General features: G+C 41.1%; 1 protein-coding gene across 1 annotated transcript in view; it reads right to left on the bottom strand.

The window, feature by feature from the left end:
* cadm2b (cell adhesion molecule 2b) overlaps positions 1 to 20,458 on the bottom strand; it is a 212,882-nt gene extending 192,424 nt beyond the window's left edge. The window contains exon 1 of the mRNA XM_080428148.1: positions 20,212 to 20,458. Within this exon, the coding sequence (XP_080284274.1) occupies positions 20,212 to 20,272 (61 nt within the window). The 5' untranslated portion in view covers positions 20,273 to 20,458. The remainder of the gene's footprint in view (positions 1 to 20,211) is intronic.
* Between the last annotated feature and the right edge of the window lie 1,116 nt (positions 20,459 to 21,574).

The following is a 21,574-nucleotide window of genomic DNA, read 5'->3' as shown; positions in this document are numbered from 1 at the left end:
ATGTCTAATATTAATGTTTTAGGGCTAATGACAGAGCTCAGAGAGCTGCAAAATGTGATGCTTGGGAGTGAGAATGGGTTGAGAGTGGCTCTTTGGCTTCCCTATAGCCAGCCCAGTCTAGACAGCCCTTAGGGTGAATTTGTTCAGTAGACCAAGTTGGTATCTAACGTTTGTACATGCAAGTTAGGGAATCTAAGATTATGAATACAAAACAAAAAGGTTTGTTCAGCCACACCTCTATTAATCACAGGAAAAGCCTTACCCCTCCCACCAACCAGCTCTACCAATCACAGGCTGACCCACAACCAGTGTTGCCAGATTTTGTGAGAGAAACTAGCAGATTGGTCTACAAAAACACACCCAAAAGAAGCGACTTAAAGTCGCAAGATCACACACACAGGGCGGTCCCCAGCAAAAATGAGTTAATAAAGCATCTAAATCAGTTGTACCACTTTAACCCTACATACCTGTACATCGGCTATTTGAAAATAGACGATCTACAGGCTCACAATGCGTTGTGAGCTTGTAGATCTGCAATTTTAAAAAAAATCTTGGAAGAAATGTGAAATATTTGGAATATGACAAATACATGAATGAAAATGTTTGAGAAGCACCGAGTGACAAGCCTAAAGTCGCTTACAATAAGCGGACATGGTAACACTGCCCACACCCTTCCCACCAACCAGCCTTGAACAATGTCAGAGGTGGAATCTGTGCCCAATCTGTTGCTTTTTACCCCTTTATCTCCCCAGTTTAGTCGTTAGTCGTGCCAATTGATTCCTCCCCACACACATTTGTGTGTTGTCACTGCTGTGTTGTATCCCACTGACTCACCTGCGGATCCCCCACCGGGAGAACTAGAACCTTCATCCAACTACTCCTCCCGCCCAACACTCCCTGCTGACAGGTGCCGCCCCCAGCCCGTAGGAATACGTGCAGTGACTATTATCAACCTCCCTGCCCAGCTTCCCTCCCCCGAACACGGGTCAATTGTGGAGGGACAGCGAGTGCATTTTCCGGCAGCGGCTGCTGCCGGTGGCGGCGGCGGCTGGAGCTGCCGGTGGCGTCAGCTTTGGGAGTGTGCTGCGTTTGTGTAACGCAGTCCCCACTAATATTATTTACGATTCTGTGCCTATCGGTACATAACTCGGACGCCGCTTAGTCGAATAGCAGACCATCGGCCGGTCGTCGCGGGCACTCGCGCCTGGAGGCGCTCGGGCGCGACTCCTTGGCCTCAAGGTCTGCTGATTCGGCGCGGCTCCGTCATGGTCCAAAACTATACTTTATCGGCGGAAAAAGAAGTTGACTGCCGCTCCTCCACCGGCAGTTCCGCGACTGCCGCTCCTCCACCGGCAGTTTCCGCGGCAGTTCCGCTGCTCCGCCGGCAGCTGACACTCCACCGCCGGCAGTCACTGCCGGGAGCTGCCGCTCCTCCACCGGAAGTTCCGCGGACGTTCCGCGGCTGTTGCCGCTGCCGGAGAATGCACTCGCTCCTTCTGCAATTGTGTTCGTAGACGCTCGACAAGGCCGAATGCATAGGCCTGTCACAATTATTACATAATCACGTAATCGCAATTATTTGAGATAATCGCAATAATTTTTGCATAATCGCCATAATCGTTTCCATGTTAAAAATGAAACATTTTCAGAAATAGTGGAAAAAGCTGATCTGAAAGCTCACAACGCGTCACGATGCGGCGCGTTGTGAGCTTCAATTATTCGCAACAATCAAATAAAATGTCATAATTGTGACAGCCCTACGAATGCACCATTCGGTGCATTCGATTTGGCGAGCACGGTGGATTCAAACCAAGCCCCCAGAGTTGCTGAGAAACATTGAAGCTGCCACCCCAGTGGCCAAAGCTGGAACTGCAGGCGGGGAGAAATACATGCACGCGCAAAACATACTGAGAGATATTTATATTTATACATATAAATATGTAAACATATTATACATACATACATATGCATTTACATATAAATATGCATCTCGAGTGTATTTAATAAATATCTCGCGTTCAATCCTTGACACACGGGCTGCCGTAGAACGCAAAAAGGACACTAGTGCGCATGCTCATAACTCTATGGGGGGTCAAAATCGAACCAATAATTCTACTTCCGGCAGGTTTCCGGGTGCTTCAAAACGCCAGTGAGCACATTCATTGAAATGATAGCTGGGGGCGGGGCAATCCGCCCTCTAGTTATATTATACCTCTATGATTCAAACCCACAACTTCTGCGGTGGGGGGGGGGGCAGGCACTTTACCACTGGGCCACCCCAGGGCCGTGCCCAAGACTTCTGATACATACTAGGAGACGGAGTCAACAATTTAAGCCTATGGATGTGTTTCAAGTTTATGTTATTTAATAGATACAGTATGCCAATGCATTTATTACTGGAATTAGATTGTGTGTCCTAAGAGGTGCCAAGAGAAAATAATTAAATAAATGATTGTATAAAACGTATATAAAACGTACAGCAGTCAGGTTGTGGTATGTCATTTCCCAAGGCAAAGCGCTGAAGCCTTTTTTCAATATCCAGTTTTAATGACGTTTAGGTAAATTGTTTCTTCCTTTTCAACACTTGCCTCAACAAATTGTCAGCATTGTCACCATATTATAATATGGTAATATTATCATAATATCCAATATTAAAGCTGCAACCCATAACGTCCGCAGTACCCAGAGTGAAAATAGCATAAACAGACCAAGTAATGTAAATGCAAATATATTTCTAAAAGCAGAAATTACACATTACATTTATCAGTAACAGAATACGGAGTATGTGTCACGGCAGATGTGCCGAATTCTTTTATGATACTCTACCATACAGATGAATGTATATTTAATTAAAATAAATCCCGGATTGGAACTTTAATATGCAAATATACGCACCAAAATAATAGACTGTACTGTGGCCCATGTACCACAACTGTGGCCCATGAATATCACAATGAATGTTATATTGCAAAATGATTTAGGCACCTCGAGAGAAGGCTTGAAGATAGCGTCAATGGAACCTTTTCACAGCAGACATTTGAACTGGTAAACGCAGCTGAAGATAATGATGTTCATTTTGGGTGTGTTACAGTAACCTGTGTGCTAGCATGAAGTTATCTGTACAGGAGTTGTCCATGCTGCCACACACTAACAACTATATGAAACCCAACCACAAGTATCTTAAGCTGTGTTTACACATCAAAATGGCTTCTGTGAAAAGGGTCTATATAGAGAAGATCAATGAAAGCTGTTCATTAAGGATAGTTTCATAGAACAAGGAACAGTGAAAAGAACTTAAAAGTAAATGTGTTGTCTGTTAACATCTCCAGGATACTACTGCATATGACTACATAATGTATGTCTTCAAAGACAGCAAACAGATGCTTTAAAGGGATTTCTCTTTGGGCATCTCCTTGCCATCTGCCACATCCTAAAGGGTGATATACAAGCCGATCTTCAAGCTCACTGCACACCACAGCACAAAGCATTGTGAGCTTGTAGATCTGCTATTTTCCATGCACGACACCAGCCGCAACTAAGTATAACGGGGCTTTAACAACTACATTAACAGTGTGCCCTGTAGCTCTACGCTTAAGCATACTATAGGAGTTATAGCAGTAAAGGGTTATGAGGCTTGACAAATATTCAACAAAATATTCAAAATGCATAATGATATACACTAACAAATCTGCCTTGACTTGCTGAAATTGTTGTTCTTTGTTGTTGTTGTTGTTGTTGTTGTTGTTGTTGTTGTTGTTGTTGTTGTTGTCTTAAGCCGAATAAAATAAAAATGAAATTAACTGACAATACATCACATGATTGTGTTATAGTATTTTTCTAGCGTGTCTTATATCGACTGTATGAAATGTTGTGTTAATACTAGTGCCTAGTTGATCCTGTAAGGATCTGTATTATGCAGGCATACAGAGAGAAACACGATTTGAGTAACCGGTGAAGCGGAAAATGTTCCCCCTGTGATAAGCTCTTTGGAATAGTGGAGTGACAGATATCCGCAGCATGGGTCTCCCCTGCAGGCTTCTACAAGACCCCCCAGTCTGACAACTGGAGCACAGGACCGCACTTATCCAATACTGAAGGAAATGGTGCTCTGCAATTACCGTATGCAACAATGCATTTTAATGGTAAAAAAATGGGTGACACCATGAAATTAGCACTTTCAAACAAGGTAAATTATAATAATGAGTTTTGTGTTGTCGGTTCCTAGTGTCCTGGTGACTTGTGCCGGATACTCAGGCGCAGCAAAGTTTTAAAAGTTTTCTTAAGTGTCATCAGTCACACCATATTGTGGAGTTTTGGCCGGGAGAACTGAGGGGAAACGTGCTCCCGGTAGCAATAGTTTGAGCAAGTCAGTTGGTAGGTCATGTGTAGGCTATTAAAACATTTGAAAGCATCTCTGTTGTAAACAAACATCATCACAGAAATACAGATGCATTATAAATGTAATATTCAGAATTAAATAGTTGTGATTCTTACTATTTAATGCTATTGTGTTTTTCTATTTCTATTGTTCGGTTTGGTTAGGACCCCAGTTTTGGTGTTTTTATGCCTCTGCCGGAAATGTTTTCGGGTTGTCCTTCCATCTAAAGGTACGTACTTATGTCCCATTCTCATGAAAGCAATATCTCAAAACGCCTTCAGGGAATTTCTTCTAATTTGTCACAAATGTCCACTTGGACTAAAGGACGAATTGATTTGATTTTGGGGGTCAAAGTCAGTGTGACCACACGTATACGTTCAATTCTCATGAACTCAATCTCAGGAAAACCGGGATGGAATTTCATTATATCAGTCACAGACATCCTCTTTGACTCAAGTATGAACTGATTAGGATTTGGCGGGCATCAGGGTGGTGCAGGGGTTATGTTCCTGCCCACCTCCGTGGAAGACTGGAGTTTGATTCCTCCACGGTGCCTCAGGCATGGCTAGGCACTCCAACGAACACAATTGTCTGTGTTCACGGGTGGGAAGCCAGCAGGGGCCTGTTCGTCAGGGAGTGGAACGGGGAGGGAGAGCATGTTACTCCACACGCGTTACACCCTCCTGCTGAAACGCCTCACTGTTGGGTGAAAATGAACGGCTGGCGACTCCATGTGTATCGGGCAAGATATGCGATCGTCTAAGCGACCCCAAGACCAACAAGTAGGCGCAGTGACAGGAAATATAGCCTCCATATGTGGGGAAATGGAAATGGCTAAATTGGGGAGAAAATGGAAAACCAACAAAAAACAGTTGATCAGAATTTGGTGGTCAAAGGTACAATTCACTGGGACATCACAAAACACAATATAGTGATAACTTACATTTTGCCAAAAGATACACTTAACACCTTTTATTCAAATATCTTGACTACTATATTATATGAGTCCTGACAGACATGGATGTAAACTGCAACTGTTTGGCAGAGGCATACGACCACAAAGCAGCAATTCTAGTTGTGTGTACACATGTAACATTTTACACTAAGAAGGGCCTTATTATGGGGGGTGGGAGGGTTCACAATTACAGTCCAACACATATATTTTTTCTATGTAATTAGAATTAATTGATGCACCTGCTGAGAAAGTAGTGCAGGGTGTTTGGATCTGCTACTTTTATAGTCAGGGCGTTACTGCTGTGTAAGTAGAAGAGAGGTGGATTTGTTGGCTCAGCCTATTAAGCAAATTGGTACAGTCTATACAGTAGATATGCAGTCACCATGGTCAAAACCTCACTAAATGTTATTTGGACTGAAGTTCCCAGTGTACGTGAGCATAAATTCAGGATGGCAAATTACTAAATGCAAATGGCAATCTGTACTGAATGGCAGAATACAAGAATTCCTCGAAGCCTGCTGCTTTTGTCTCTTACATACTGTGCAGAGGACATAAACTGTGTACAGATGGAAGCTGCAGTCTGTAGCTGTTAGGGGAGCTTTGCTACAGGCAGTGGAAATAAGAGGCAGCTATTAGATAGTAAAAGAAAAACACATTAACAAAATTGATCTGAGGGAACACCTGACTGAATCATCAGCCGTGTCAAGGTTATTTTGAGTTTGAGCTCTTTCTCTGTCTTGCCCACGAGTGGAGAAGGACATTGCTTGTGGCCTCGATGACTACATTCCCTGAGTTAGTAATATTGGCCATGGACAGATTGTGCTATTGACATTAACATAAATACATGATGGATGTAGATAATCACAATAACTGGTGAAGTCATAAGATCCCTTATTGTGTCAAAAGAATATCATCAAAAATGTACTCACAATTCATAGCGAGTGACCATCATGTTGGTGTAAATTACTTTTGGTGTAAAAAAATGTTTTATTCAATATCAATCTGAGGCCCCACTGCACAGGAAAGGCCACAGTAAAAATTCTCAGAATTAAATTAACACTCAGGATTTTGCAGTGTGGCTGAACCCCTGTGTTGCATATAATGTAAGAATGATTAACAGATGTTCAACATTGATGAGCAATAAAATAAATAACACAAAAATGATCCCTCAACAATGCTTATTCAGGCCAGGGGAGCATTACACAACTCATGCAGCTTGCATTCAGCCATCCAACTCCCTGTAGGAAGTGAAGTATAGTTATACTGTAGGGCAGGTGTCTTATGTCCAACATGTGTTTCTCATTATTGACCATTCTACATAGATGCAGTTTCTGTCTTGGCAGCCTACTCCAGATTAAATAATAGTCTTAAAGTGCATGACTCAATATAGCTCTGGTCCATAGCGTTAGAGGAGTTCTCCTTAATGCTATTGGACATTCGAGCCTTTGCGCACGCACCACAGGCCTCTCGTCTGTAGTCAAAAAAAAATAATACACTTTCGCTACTCACCAAAACAAAGACGGTTTTATGTAGTTGAAAGCGGACTCTACTTAGTGGGAACACACTAAGAAAAGAAAATATTTCACCGGAAGGAAAAGTCTGGTCAATAGAAAAAAACAATTGACCAGATCTGTAGAGGGTGCAGTGGAGTAACCAAAGAATGTTTTTCCTTCTTGTGAAATATTTTCTTTTCTGGCCAAAAAGTGTATTCAAGACGTGAGGTGGGGGGCTCGGAGTATTACCACTAAGTAGAGTAGGCTTTCAACTCCATAAAACCGTCTTTGTTTTGGAGAGTAGCGAAAGTGTATGTTTTATTTTTACTACAGACGGGAGGCTGCGCTCACAAAGTCTCGGAACGCGATGCGTTGTAAGCTTGTAGATCAGCAATTTCCCTTGAACATTCGCCTATTTTCGCCGAATGTTGGCCTATTTCGCCTATTATGACATGCCCAGAATAGGAACGCTAGGATTCTTGCAGCAAATTAGCCGATGCAAAGAAGGAAGTTGTTGGACCTAATTGGAACGAAATGTGTGTTCTGCAGTATCTTATTGAAAAGGTGCTGTAAACCAATTTCATATCTTCAATAATTCAAACATCTGAAATATGCATAGCTCTGCATACTAATAATTTAACCTCATGGTGTGAATTGAATATATTCATGCAAACATTGATTGGGTTGGAATTGTGTTGGTCATGAAATAACTGAACTATAAATGTAATATTTTTGTAGAGTTGAAAAATGAAGTACCGGTAACTATTATTATATGTTTCCAGGAGAAATTAATTTGTGGCTGAATGCTGAGATTGGAGAGATCCATTATAATGTTGAAACATTAAGGCCATAATAAGTAACTTCTTTGAATTCATAATGTATTGCAAATGGTTTCCATGGTTTCTGTTAGCACATACTGTAGCAATAATACATCAACCTATTTCCTTCTAAAAGTAAACAATTTGTGCTAATAATTGGAAAACGAATGCTCTACGCCGGCATTAACATGCCACCTGAGGCTATACTGCAGGTCAAATTGTTTATTTTTACACCGCGGTATCTATGGGCCGAGCCGTCCGACTAGAAGAAGGTCTGTGTGTGTGTGTGTCTGTCTGTCTGTCTGTCTGTCTGTCTGTCTGTCTGTCTGTCTGTCTGTCTGTCTGTCTGTCTGTCTGTCTGTCTCAGTGCCAGATTTATTGTACACACTGCCAGTAGTCCAAAGAAGATACCTGAATATTGTTTCCACAATGTTTTATGCTAGTGAAATATTTAACATTTTAAAACTGTAAATTTATAAATAATTCCATATTTGGTAAGTAGGTAATATAACCTAAAAGAGTAGTACCAGCGATAATACGTCACATTGTCAATCTGACAAGGTCCACATAGATTAAAGGTTCTATGACATTCATTTTCACTTTTTTTATTTGTTATGTTTTTTGGGGGGTTTTATGACCTCAATTACACCCAAAAAATCTGAACTTTGAACATTCAGTGGATTTTCTGTGGTCTGGGGTTTTCTGAATAATTAGGCTGAAAAGTAATCTGAGCTTGGCCCTTCGGCAGTGAGGTCACAGCCGATTAATCCCACCCACTCTCCTCCTCGCCCCTCCCCTCCCCTATCCTTTCCTTTGGGGGGGGGGGGGGCGGAGCAGAGGCGATGATTGACAGGCAAAATCCCTCACCAGCGACACCCGCAGGCAAAGATTTCTTTTTTCATTGCAGTTGAAAAGGCTTTAGAAATGTGAGAGAAAAACACCTGCCATGGATCAATGGAGTGGATTTTTTTGTTAAAACTTTCTATACACGTTTGAAGGACCATGACAAAGACTTTTAATGTGTGGTAAAACTGAACGTCATGAAACCTTTAATGTTCACATGGAAACACGCCGCTAGACACGTCTTGTTTTTTGATGCAATGTCATCATAGAAAATGTATGTCACTACAATATCAAACACTGTGTGATCAGTTTCCAAGTTAGTGATGATACACAGCAACAACAAAAAAAGGATTGTTAATTAAACTCTGAAAGTGTAAAAATTGACCCTTATGCGTCGACTCTAAAGTAACCCTTTAGTTCTTACTTCTTTTCTTCATAGAAACAAATGTGTTGCAACACCCATTTACAGTATACTGCCTCACAGTACACAGCCTACTGCAAGTATGCGTCCGCTTGAAAAGTGACTGTCGGCAGCTTTCCACAGCGAGTCCATATGGTCCCTGTATTTATGGGGTGATGAGTCCTGCTCCTATAGGCTCAGACCGGTCATTATCTGGGGGGTGCTACACTTCCAGTAGTTAAGGGCACTTGATACGCCCAGGATGCCCACACACTCCACCAGCACTAGGGGATCCGATGTGTAATCATCTCTGAGCGCACAAAGGCAGGGGGCATCCAGACTGACCAGGAGCATCATTTGTGGTCCCAGGGGATAATTGCCACCTCCTAGCTTTCACATTTAACCTCAAATTCAGTTTATTTTCTTTTATTTTTATTTTGTCCACCTCTGCATGTTTTTTTGCAGATCGGAGCTCAGTGCATCTCAATCCACGCCGTCCATCTGCAGGTCACATGCATGTTACAGACACTTATTTTCCTGTCTGGAAAACATAAATTCCCTATTTTGGGCATGTCATTATTATGCAAGCATTTTCCAAAAATGTTCCAGGCTATATTCAAACTGTCAGCCCAAATCCGACTTTTGGCTTTATCCATATTAGATTCAGATGATCAGAGGTAGAGGTTTTATCAAGACTGAACAGCAAACCACATGGGACCTGATTTTTGCTAATCAGATTTGATCCACATTCCTACGTGGTTTGAGATGTGCTTCAAATCTGAGCATCTTCTAAAAAATGTTTCTCAGTCTGGACACTCGCACACTGAAGCCTGACTGAATTAAGCATCACTCACACCTATGTCATTACAACGTTACCACAGCAACCAATGCAAATAGGTCGAAGATGTCTGAATAGTATACACAAATCCGATCGGATCACTTGCAAATAGCAGTGTGGACAGTTGGTCCTAAAGATCAGATTTGAGAAGCAAATCGGATTTGCCTGCAGTCGGAACAAAGCCTATAGCTTAGGGTCCTGAAAACTCTCCTTCTAAGCTTTAGGCCTGTATCACTTTTCAGCTACACAATCCAAAATAGAAGGCTACATCTCTCCAATGGTGTTTTCTTACTCTCCAATGGTGTTTAGTTACTGCACATGCCTTAAAAGCATAGCTAAGCCAGAGAATGTATTATCACCCATAATGTAGTGATTACATATGGTATGTGGTTCATTTGTAAAGGAAAACAGCCAGTGTGCAGTTTTGCCACGTGTTTCCATTTTTCGCACCAATTTAAATGGGAATTTCTCTTTTCATAAACAGAGACTCATTATGCCAATGAATGTCATAACAAATATGAAACTAAAAGAAGCAAAACACAAAATTATAGATGCATACAATGAATTGAGATGGTACTGAACATGAGACAATGGTACAGTACAGTTTATACATACTCTCATCTCAATTAATGTATTCATTAGCACAGTGTGCAGGAGCAAAACCCCAAACCTCAACTGAGTCACCAAAAACTCAATAGATTTGGTGCAAATAAAGCCAGTATCTAACAATCAACTCAACACAGGTTCTCACTGGTTACTCAATTTAGCGATTACTGGATTATTGAATTATGAATATTATTGATTATACAAAGTTTTGTATAATCAAGGTGCACACAAAAACATTGTGTGCACCTTACTTATTTTTTATATTTACTGGTACATTTTTTCACAATAACACATAAATGTGTTTTTTGACACCTTCTGCCTTAATTCTGACTATGTGTTGCTGCGTTACAAAATATCCTTGAGTGCTAGAACCCTGCAATTGATTTTTCAGCCAAGAAAGACTACCGAAATGAATGTCAGTTCACAATTTGCCTGCTGTTTCCCTGACGGAAAACCTTATAATTTTAGATTACAGGGGACCAAAGATAATTACTTGATATGATCAGAATTCAGAATATAGATCCACCCGTTTTCCCAAAGAAATAACCTAATAATCACAGAGGAAGCACGATCATCTATCTTTGCCAACTGTTTGTTTTCTAATAAATGTATGAACATTTGCATACACAGGACCCAAACTAATCACACTTTCTCATTTCCCCAGAGGTCAAATGTGTGGAGAAACACGTATTTACAAATGTTTCTCTTCATCTGAAAATCATGAGGGTGGTTTGCAACTTTCAGATATTTTACTGTACCGTGTTCCAAGGATACAATTATGTCTTATGTGAGCAAGCAAGAAGCAAGTTCAATCAGAAGGAAAGCTATTGATGAATTTAAGTGTACGTCCAAGACTCTCTTGAAAGCTGATGCTCATTTTTATACTCTACAGTATCAGCATAAAAGTATTTTACAGTTCTTTATCCTTTTATGCATGATGAAATGCCTGATGTATCTAACATCACACTATAACTCTCTCTCTCTCTCTCTCTCCCCTGCATTCTGCCTCTTACAATTTTGTGTGCCTTCCTCCTGCACGCCTCCTCTTCCTTTCTCCTTCTTGCTCTCAGCTTGGCTGCTTTAGGGGCTTTTTTTCAGCAAAAACATGCTCTCTGCCTCTGGGCACTGGCATCTCCTGCATCGGTATGCAGCTCTCGTTCAGAGAGCTGATCCCTCTTTATGAGGACAAGGAGTTTCAATGCTTTTACCCCCCTCCCACCTTCACTTGCAAATATGCCTGCATTCACTTTCTACAGCCCAGCTTATACAGACCTGTGGGAACCCTTTAAAAAAAGGTTAATAAAAGGTTAATAAAAGAGTATAAACATGCATCAACGTGAGTTCTGCCCTTTTCTCCCTAATGTTAAGTTCTCTGGATGCATAGCTTGTCAAAGCTGCCATGTGGACTTTACTGGGTCTTTTACTGTTTCTGCCCTATGTGCTTTTAGCACAGTATGTCTAATCGTGCACATACCTGCCGATATGTGGACCTACCAATGTGTTACCACTTTCGCACCATGCTTAACCACATACATACGTACATACTGTAGCATCTGATCTTATGCTACAGGTATGTGCATTTATGAGTATATATGTAGATAGAGATATTTTTCTCTTTGACACGCTTATTTAATGTTAGATTTTTTTTCTCCCTGCTCTCCCTGTCCCTGCCCTCCCCCTCCTTTCTCTTCTTTTCCCTTTCTGGAAAACAACAAAATGACGGAGCTTATGCAAAAATGAATTTTTCACCCACTTCTTTACATCTGTAAATCAGTGATTTGACAATAAGGTTGAATTCTGATTCTGAAATGCTTCCGCTGTACATTCTGTAGTCTGTACATTGGAAGCATTGAAATGTTTCACGGCTGCGAAGCGGATATCCACGTCCCCCCCACCACTTCCGCTTCGTCTTTGCAGCCTGGTAAGCCTGGTCTCGGGACCCAAACTAGTGAAAATAGCCGATCTACTGTACAAGATCACAACGTGTGGCAATGTTTCAATTGGTTTTTAATACATGACAAACTAGAAAAAGTGCTCCCCGGAGCACAGGTCTCCGCCAGGTCAGGTAGGTTATTGTGGCCTCCTGGTGGCGCTATAATAATATAATAATAATGAAAGGGGCGGCATTTCTTCTTAGGCCTTGCACGGTAATCGGACACTGCATTCATGATTTGAGGCATTTTGTTCCAAAAATGTGTTTTGCTAAATTAGACCTGCTGGTGGCGCTATAACAGGCCAATGTGAAAAGGGTGGCATTTTTTCCTTGGCTTAGTGGCAATATGTGTGCAAAGTTTCACAGAAATCACACGTTGCGTTCATGATTTGAGGCATTTTGTTCAAACGGACCTATCCAGCAAACTGTGGAAGCCAATGTTAGCCAATTAGGATGGAATATGAAATATCGGACACTTCCATCTTGATCACATGACTATAGAGATACTGTGTACCGATTTGCGTGATTTTTGGACAGATTCTGAAGGAGTAATAGCAAAACATTTGTTTTATAAAATTAGCCTCCTGGTGGCGCTCTAAAAGGCAGATGTGAAAAATGCATGGTAAAGGTTTTTCCTTGGCCTCTAGGGAGAGTGCGTGAAAAGTTTCACGCAGATCGGTGCAGTTATAGGTAAAAACGCAAATCGGCCTGTTATAGCGCCACCATGAGGCTGATTTGAACATTTTCAAGTGGCAATTCTTCCTCAGCCTAGTGGGAATGTGCGTGCACAATCTCACGGAAATCGCATGCTGCGTAGATGATTTGATAAAAACAAACCAATCCTGCAAACTTTGGAAGCCAATGTTAGCCAATCAGGATGGAATATGGAAAATCGGACAGATCTATGTTGATCACATGACTATAGAGATACTGTGTACCGATTTGTGTGATGTTTGGATAAAATCTGTAGGAGTAATATAAAAAAAAAAGAAAATGCATGGAAGAGGTTCTGAATTGGCATCCAGGGAGTGTGTGTGCACAGTTTCGCAGCGAGCGGGCCAACGGTGCCGGAGATTAGCTGTTCACAGACAGATGGACACACGGACACACACACACACGGACACACACACACACACGGACGGACGGACAAGGGGTAAAACATACTCTCTCGCCATGCCTTTCGGCCTGGCGGAGACAATGTTGTTTTTTTCTTTAGGGAATTTTTACTAGCGGCCCATAAAAATGGGTCTTCGACCCAAAAATGGGTCCCGACCCACTGTTTTGGAAACACTGCTCTATAGCATTTGAAGACTGTGGAATAGATGTCTGGCTTGAGAGACTAACAACTACATGGTTCTTATCACACTGGACGAATACACGTTATGCATTGAGTATTGGAAAATAAAAACAAAACAACTTAAATATGCTAAATAATGTATCCTATGGCAAAATATGACATGACATCATAGTACCGACATCATAGACTGGCCGCCATACTATCATAATGGCTACTGCACTGACTGCTCAACCATGGGCATAACCAGAGGGGCATGCATTCCTAACGGGCATCGTTTCCAACAGGCATCGCCCTAGTATTTATGAAACCCACAGACTGGTAAGCCTTGTTTATCCCATTCAATCCGGGGACGCATGTCTGTCATTTTAGATTTCTTTGGCTATTAAAAAATAGCAGATATACAAGCTCATAGCGCGGCACAGAGTGCCACGCTATGAGCTTTTAGATCTGCTATTTTTGAAAATTTGTGCAAATCTTTGAACATATATTTGTAACTCAAATCTTTGCTTCTGGAGGTCCCTGTAATATATTTTACAAATGTTCGCTTTAAATATTTAAAGATTTGCACAAATTTTCACGATTTTAAAAAAATGGCCAAAGAAATCTAAAATGACAGCGATGCGTTCCCGGATTCAATGGGTTAAGTTAGCACTCAGCAGACTGTTAGAGCTGCTATTGTTATTGTTATTTCACTGAATTTAAGTTTGTGATGTACAGAGGCATCAATTGAAGTAATACTTTGTAAAACAGAGGAACTGATACCTACCGTACATTTCTTTCGATCTATTTCTTACAAACCTTGAATGTGTGCTATGACTTATTCAGCCAGCCATTGACAGTGGGTGCTGTGTACTTTGACGTCAGAAGTGTAGTACCCGTCATTTGCAAGCAACGCCCGTTACATTTTTACATTCGGCACTGCACTCCCTTGGGGCGTCATCAATACACATGCCGAAATATGAAGGCGACTGCGAGATAGCCGAAGGGCACTCATACACTCAGTGTCTCTTTTTGGAATTTATAGAGACATGCATGATACTAAAACGTTTAGGCAGGGCATGGTAGTGGTACCAAGCACAAATGCATGAAATATTTGATATCTAAATTGTGGCCAGGCGTTTCAATGGCTTCATTGTTCAGTAATATTAATCTTTGCAATGGATGAGCAAATCTTTATTATCGGCCTACTTCCGATGCAAATTAAATCATGAACAATCATAACAATCATTATGTAATAGTAATTTACTGTACATTTCCTAACAATGTTACACATACTGTAACTGCCATGTAGCATGGCAGTTACAGAATGTGCAGTTGACCTAGAATCTATACAATTTACAAATGCAGGAGATGTGCTGTGTGCTCCAGACCATCTACTATAATGATTTGATTTTGTAATGATGATGAAGGACACTAACACATATACACAGCACATGTATTAATAATAATAAAACGAGCCCCTTATCCAAGAGTTTCATTAGGGCCACACACTTCGGTTTCTTCATATAATGGCATATTTATCACATTATCAATTATGGCCGGGTGTTTGGCTGCAGTCTAATACCTTAGGTAGTCTATCACGCTCTTTTTTGGAACCTAGCCAAATAAACACAGTAGAAGTAGTAAAGGACATCTGTTACGGATACCTCAATAAGGCTTTCAATATTTCATAGTTAACATTCTGGACTACATCTCACTTGCATACATAAACACAATTGGACGGGAGGATTTGCCAGAGAGAGGATTATTTTCACTCAGGATATTGATCCCTTTCTGTGATATGATCCTAGCAGCCTTTGAATAGAAAAACAGAAAACAAACATGACTTCCAGGTGATACAAGATCCACTATGAAAAACCTACGAAAACAGATTACATGCCAACTGTGTGACAGAATAATGTATGGGACTATGGGTGTCATTTCTGAACAAAAATATTAACTTTGTTCGTAGCTGCTGCAGGATGAGAGAAGGAGAGATGATCACACAGACTAAATGAAATTCAGAGGCTCATCCATAGCCGGGCACAAAGCCCACTTCAACAGGGATGAGGGCCAAGAAAGATTGGTAAAGGTCAGCACTGCAAACGGGTATAAAATGAAGTATAGCCTTCATTCTGGGAAAAACACTGAAATATAGAGAATGTACTAAACTCACAAGAAAAAAGCTCTCAACTCTCTCCAACAAAACAGAGCATAATTTATTTTCCTTAGTCAAACAGGCAAAAGATCTAAAATATGCAAAAAACAAACAACTTCATAATATATTATCATATTATGCGGTCAATATGATTTAATATGAGTATTTCATTTTGATAAATATGATTGCAATCATTGAAGCCTGACCATTAAGTGTGCTTATAAATGCATACATGACTCATATTCTGAATAGCAAAATAATCCAATTTATTTCAAATTCTGAGCATACATTTTACATGCCCTCCCTAGGGGTTTGAACAAATAAGATTGTAATGATACCCTAGACTCAATGGTTACAATGCATACACACAATTTATTTACATTATTAATAATAATCTGCTTCCATCAGGAGCGGCTCCAGATATTGCACTTTAAGTTCCTTCAGTCCCAGCTCTGTACATGTGTTATTTACTGCTAGAGAGAAAGGCCTGGGTCGATTCTTTTGTTTTGATCTCAGTTTTCTATTTAATTAATGGCAGCATGCTGAAAGCACTGTTAGTTCCCTTGGCCTTGATTGTAATTCAGAAAGATTTGTTGGTGCCAATATTTTTGTTAACTGTTAATTCATGTAAAAAGTAAAATAGTACCATCACTATTACCATGTTTCTCCCAAAGTTGGAGGTAAGGAAGGCAAGATTCTCATTGTATCATAAAAAAGAATGTCACTGACAATAATGAGACAATCATCGACACATTGGCAGCACCTAAGAGACATTATTTATATAACTTCTGATCTGTCAGCAGGTTGTAAATGTTCAGTCCATCAATATTTTCTTCAAACATTACACAAAAAAACACCTCCAGGTATTTCATTAAATCACAACTTTGGCTCTTGCTTATCTGGTTTTCAACTGGAAGAGCTCCTCAAGTTTACAAATAAGGGATGAACAGGCAGAAGTCTGAAAAATTCATGTGATTTCTATCTCTGGGTGAATGTTCTCTTCGTTTCAGTGTCCTCTTCAATATCCTAAGTGAGCTGCAGAGCAAGCACTTTGAGGGGATGTTCTCTAGACAGGTTACTTGAAGATCAGACGGCACTTAATGTTCAATCAAACTTTGATCAAAATAAGTCGTGGAAACTTCTCTTAACCTTCAATCAAACATTGATGAAAATAAGTCCTGGAAACTTCTCCTCACATTCAATCAAACATGGATCAAAATAAGTCCTGGCAATCTAATTGCCCTTATAATCTATGAAGCGCGTAGCTAATTGGTGGAGGAGAGGGGCCTTGAACTGCCTCGATAAAGAGCACTGTGAAGGGAGGCGGACTGAAAGGTAACGTCTGAAAAGCAACTAATCTTTTACTCTGCTCACCATTCTGAGCACACATTTGCCTCTGGTTTTGAAACTTATCCTACTGTATACATCTGTCAACATAGAGTAAGCAGGGCAGCTGGTGCTCTTTTGGGGTACACTTGTTCCCTTTACTGGATTATTCATATGCAGTGGTAGTACACAGCGTAGCTCTGTGGCCAGCACTCAGCAGCTTAGAGACATTCTGCAGGGATAAGCTAACTCTCAGCAGTGAGGAGCGGGTATCACTGAATGTAAAGCACCTCCCTCTGTCATACCTTGCGTTCCAACTGCCCGATTATTCCAGTAGCCTGATTATTCTAGCCCACAGGAGATGCACCCATGCATTTCTTAAAGGCTCCCTGTGTCTCAAGCTACAGTATGTGGAATTGTTAAGTTCTCGGTTCTCTCTGGTCAGTATGTATTAATTTCAAGCGTTTTTTAACTCACTCAGATTTAGCTTAGAAACCAACCATTTCATCATAACTGGGTTCACCATGTTAATGCTGAAGAACAGATTGTTGGGAATGTTGCAGACAACAATATTTCCTGCACCAAAGTGAGCATTGTGGTTTCAATCTGAGATACATTTTCAAGTTTAAGCTACCTTAAGAAAAACAAGTACTTTAGTACATATTACATCCTAAACTATAACTGTAGTAGCACAAAGTTCTTTGTACAGTATGTTTGGTGCATGGCACATTGGTGATAGGAAAGATGGCATATCGTAAATACAGAGCCTCTTTTGATCAATACTTAACACTTTCCATTTGACTGATCCACCAAAAATAGAGTTCATGATATATTTAAAGATATACCAGTGATTACTATGCTGGTATACAGTGTAGTATACAGATACATATATGTATATATATACTTGTATCCCAACTGTATTTCACCAAAGATGTCGATATACAATATGATCTAATGACGCAAATATGTTGTATGTTATGGCAAATTTGGTGCCACGCCATTAGGACAAAATGGTCAGACAGAAGTACATTTACTGCTGTATCACTGGCATGGAAAAGGCACTCCTACATAATGTAAATTATTTATCTTGAGTTCATTTATCTTCTCAGTCAAACACACAACTACGCCCCCTGTAAAGCTATTGCAAGTGCCACCTGCCGTTTCAATTTGTTGAAATGTCTGAATGATGAGTTATTTAAACCCATTAATGGTTTATGCCTTCTAAATTAGCAGTTCTCACAGTTTCAAGATTTTTCAAAAATAATGTTCATATATCTCTCCTTAAAACACATCACCCATACACCCTTGCTCGATTTCGAGTCTGATCACCTCCCTCTTATTTTCCCAATTTTCAAATAATCACCTCTCCTCTTAGTAGACTAGCACTAGCCTACTATAAACCGGCCTGACCTAAACTGACCTAATGGCTCAGTCCAACGGGGGTAGGGCTGGGGGTGAGGGGGGGCTGGTAGGCTCAACCTCCGCTGCGTCATGGCCAATGAATTTCCCACACTCACAACCACCAACCTGCAACATTTCCTTTTTTTTCTCCACAATTATTGTGATGTCACAACAATAAATAGGAAAAAAAATCTTGAACCAGCCTAGCTCACATAGAATAAAAACATTTTCAAGTCGACACTCAGTTCACCAGAATGAACACCAGCCTCGACTTAAGGGTTGCGAGGCATAGCCATGCCATTCTATGTCTATGCAGTTTCTTATAATAACATTGTGATTTGGTAGCCTACATGAGGAAAATATGCCACATATCGTTTCATTGAAAGATAGGTCTACGAACGTGATGTGTAGAAGCATATATGGTATTGAATAGGCTATGTTGTAGCCCAGTGGTTCTAAACCTTTTTTTGGATCAGGGACCATTTGACGTGGCAGTGCTAAGCGGTCACATGGGTGGGCCACATGCATTTTTTGGGGGGGGGGGTTATTTTAATGAAACACCCCAATTGATTGCGTTCACAATGAAACGTTTTTCAAGGTTTTTTAAAATGTATTTCTAATGTTAAATGATACAATCTTAGTATTTTGCCAATTATTTGGGGGCCCAATTGTAATATCCTCATGGCCCCGGCCCACAGGTTGAGAACCGACAGGCTATAACCCCTACACTATTAAACCACTTAAACCCCAGCATCCATATTGTGGGGAAAGCTTTCGCTGAAAATATTCCCCACTTTCCCCACAATAACAGAAACCAACACTAGTATTGAGCCCTGAGGGACTCCGGTTACCCATGGGGTTTAAGTGGTTAAACGCAGGTGACGAGTAGTAGTTGGTGGCTTTTTGGATTCTTTCACAGGCATCCTTTGCGCACAGGCTGCCTGTCCTACAGGGCGGTGGCTGCATGGACGTCCAGGCGCGGGACGGTCTGTGGGGAGTTAAGGGAGTTGTCATACAATGACAGTGATGTCTGCAGAGTCAGGGTGGTCGCACCGTCTAGGTTCAGGCTGAACACAAAAACTACTTCACAAGAGTGACTAATACTGACTATACACACAGCTTATTGGACACCGAACCTGACAGGTCTAACCCATAGCCACTAAAAAGAATGTCAACTAGCCTATAATAATGCAATATTGCTGAGGAAATACTATAGACTATATACACTAACTTATTTTATCCTTGAGTGATAATGTTTGGACAGCATGCGTGCAGAAAAGACAATGACGCGTCAAAACTATAAAAGCTTGACTGATCTGCGTTTAGTCACATCCATTGATGCCACTTTTACTGTGAATAATTGGTAGGCTACAAATAGACAACAATGTATTAAGGGGAAAAAATTAAGTAGGCTGTAGGCTAGATAGCTCCTGTCCTGTCAGTGTCACTTTAAATGAATATCCTACCAGAGAGGGTAGCACAGCACAGCAGCATCCAAGTTATTGCCCATGTAAAACTTAAGCAGCCGCATTCTGCTTTTAGGTCATTTCATTCCACCACTCAGTTTCCAAGCATAATTCCCACACAGGCACACATTAGACTGTAACATCCCAAAATGTACTATTCATTCCCACTGTAAAAATAAATGCGCAAAACCCCGCATTTGAACAAATACCAAAGCAATTTGCATTCAATTGTTAAACTCACGTGCGGAATGCGATCTCAGGGCAGCGTCACACCACGCCCGACTGTTACACAGCTACAGCAACATTCAGTGCTCACTCACCTTTCAAGATGCTTGAACAGAGGCTATACAGGAGGAAGATCAAGTGCTGCTTGAGAATCATATTCTTCTGCTTTCCTTGACAAAATAATGATGCAGGCAGGCACTCCACACACGTTTTTCTTCCCTTCTCTCTCGTCTCGACGGACTGGATTTATCCAGGTGTATGCGTGCAGTTTCGAACTGAGCGGAGTTACATTAAGCACCGTTGGAAAGAATCAACTCTGATTTCCAGTCAAGTCCCGATCTGTGTGTGTGTGTGTGTGTGTGTGTGTGTGTGTGTGTGTGTGTGTGTGTGTGTGTGTGCGTAGATCCGGGGGCAGTGGCGCCGTTATTATGTGAAACAGGACGGCAGAGATGCTCGTCGACAAAGTGCAGCCTCTGCCTCCCTTTATTGCCTTTCTTTCTGTTTCACTCGCTGCAGAGAGCAGAGTCCCGCCCACGGCTTTTGTGACTAATGAAGACGCCAATGAAAACACCTAGAAATAGTTCTGAGCTATGGGAAATAGTCAAAACAATTAGCCTTTTAGCCACTTAAACCCTAGCTATATGCTTAAACCCCATATGGGTCCCTCAGGGCTCAATACCAGTGTCCTTTTCTTTTTTTCTGTTATTGTGGGGAAAGCTTTCGCTGAAAATAGCAGATCTTGACAAGCTCCCGTTGTGAGCTTGTCGATCTGCTATTTTTAGCGAAAGCTTTCCCCACAATAAGGATGCTGGTGTTTAAGTGGTTACATACAGATTGTGTTAGAATAAAAGGTAAATATTTTATGACACAGATGCTGCATTGAATTGATTTGGCTAAATGCATGATTTTTTTGCATGGAATACCATAGGCTAGAAGACTACACGTTTTCCTGAAGGGATGATTAAAGGAAGGATAGAAGATGCTCATATAGTTTGAGGGAGAAAGTTTGAAACTGTGGTTCCCAGAGTGTGAACCAGTGGTTACATCAGGTGCTGGGGTCTAAGGTCTGTAATCACTGTGCAGTCTAATGGGCTGCTGGACTGTCTGGACATCACACTTGTTTCCAAGGCTCCTATGAGTGCTGTACAGAAATGAGTGAGACCATCCACAACTAAAGACAGAGGGCAAAGGCTCCAGCCAGGGATCATTCTAAGCCCATTGTGAGGATTTTACACATGGTTTAACATGCTGCTGTGCGAATTTCGTCCAATTTTGCACAGTAGCCTGCCATGTCACTTCAGCTTTTGATGAAATTGCAGCCCGGCTGAGTAGCCTAAAGCTGAGGGCCCTCTGTCAAATCATTGACATCTCTTGGATAATATCAATTACGTGTTCATTATTGTGATCCATCATCCATTTCCTGATGAAGCAGTCCAAACAAAATTTTCATTGCAGTGC

The sequence above is a fragment of the Gymnoscopelus braueri genome (genome assembly GCF_963280865.1).
Source record: "Gymnoscopelus braueri genome assembly, chromosome: 5".
In the NCBI taxonomy this organism is placed as follows: domain Eukaryota; kingdom Metazoa; phylum Chordata; class Actinopteri; order Myctophiformes; family Myctophidae; genus Gymnoscopelus; species Gymnoscopelus braueri.
The sequence above is the reverse complement of the archived record's forward strand: the minus strand, read 5'-3'. Positions and strand labels throughout refer to the sequence as shown.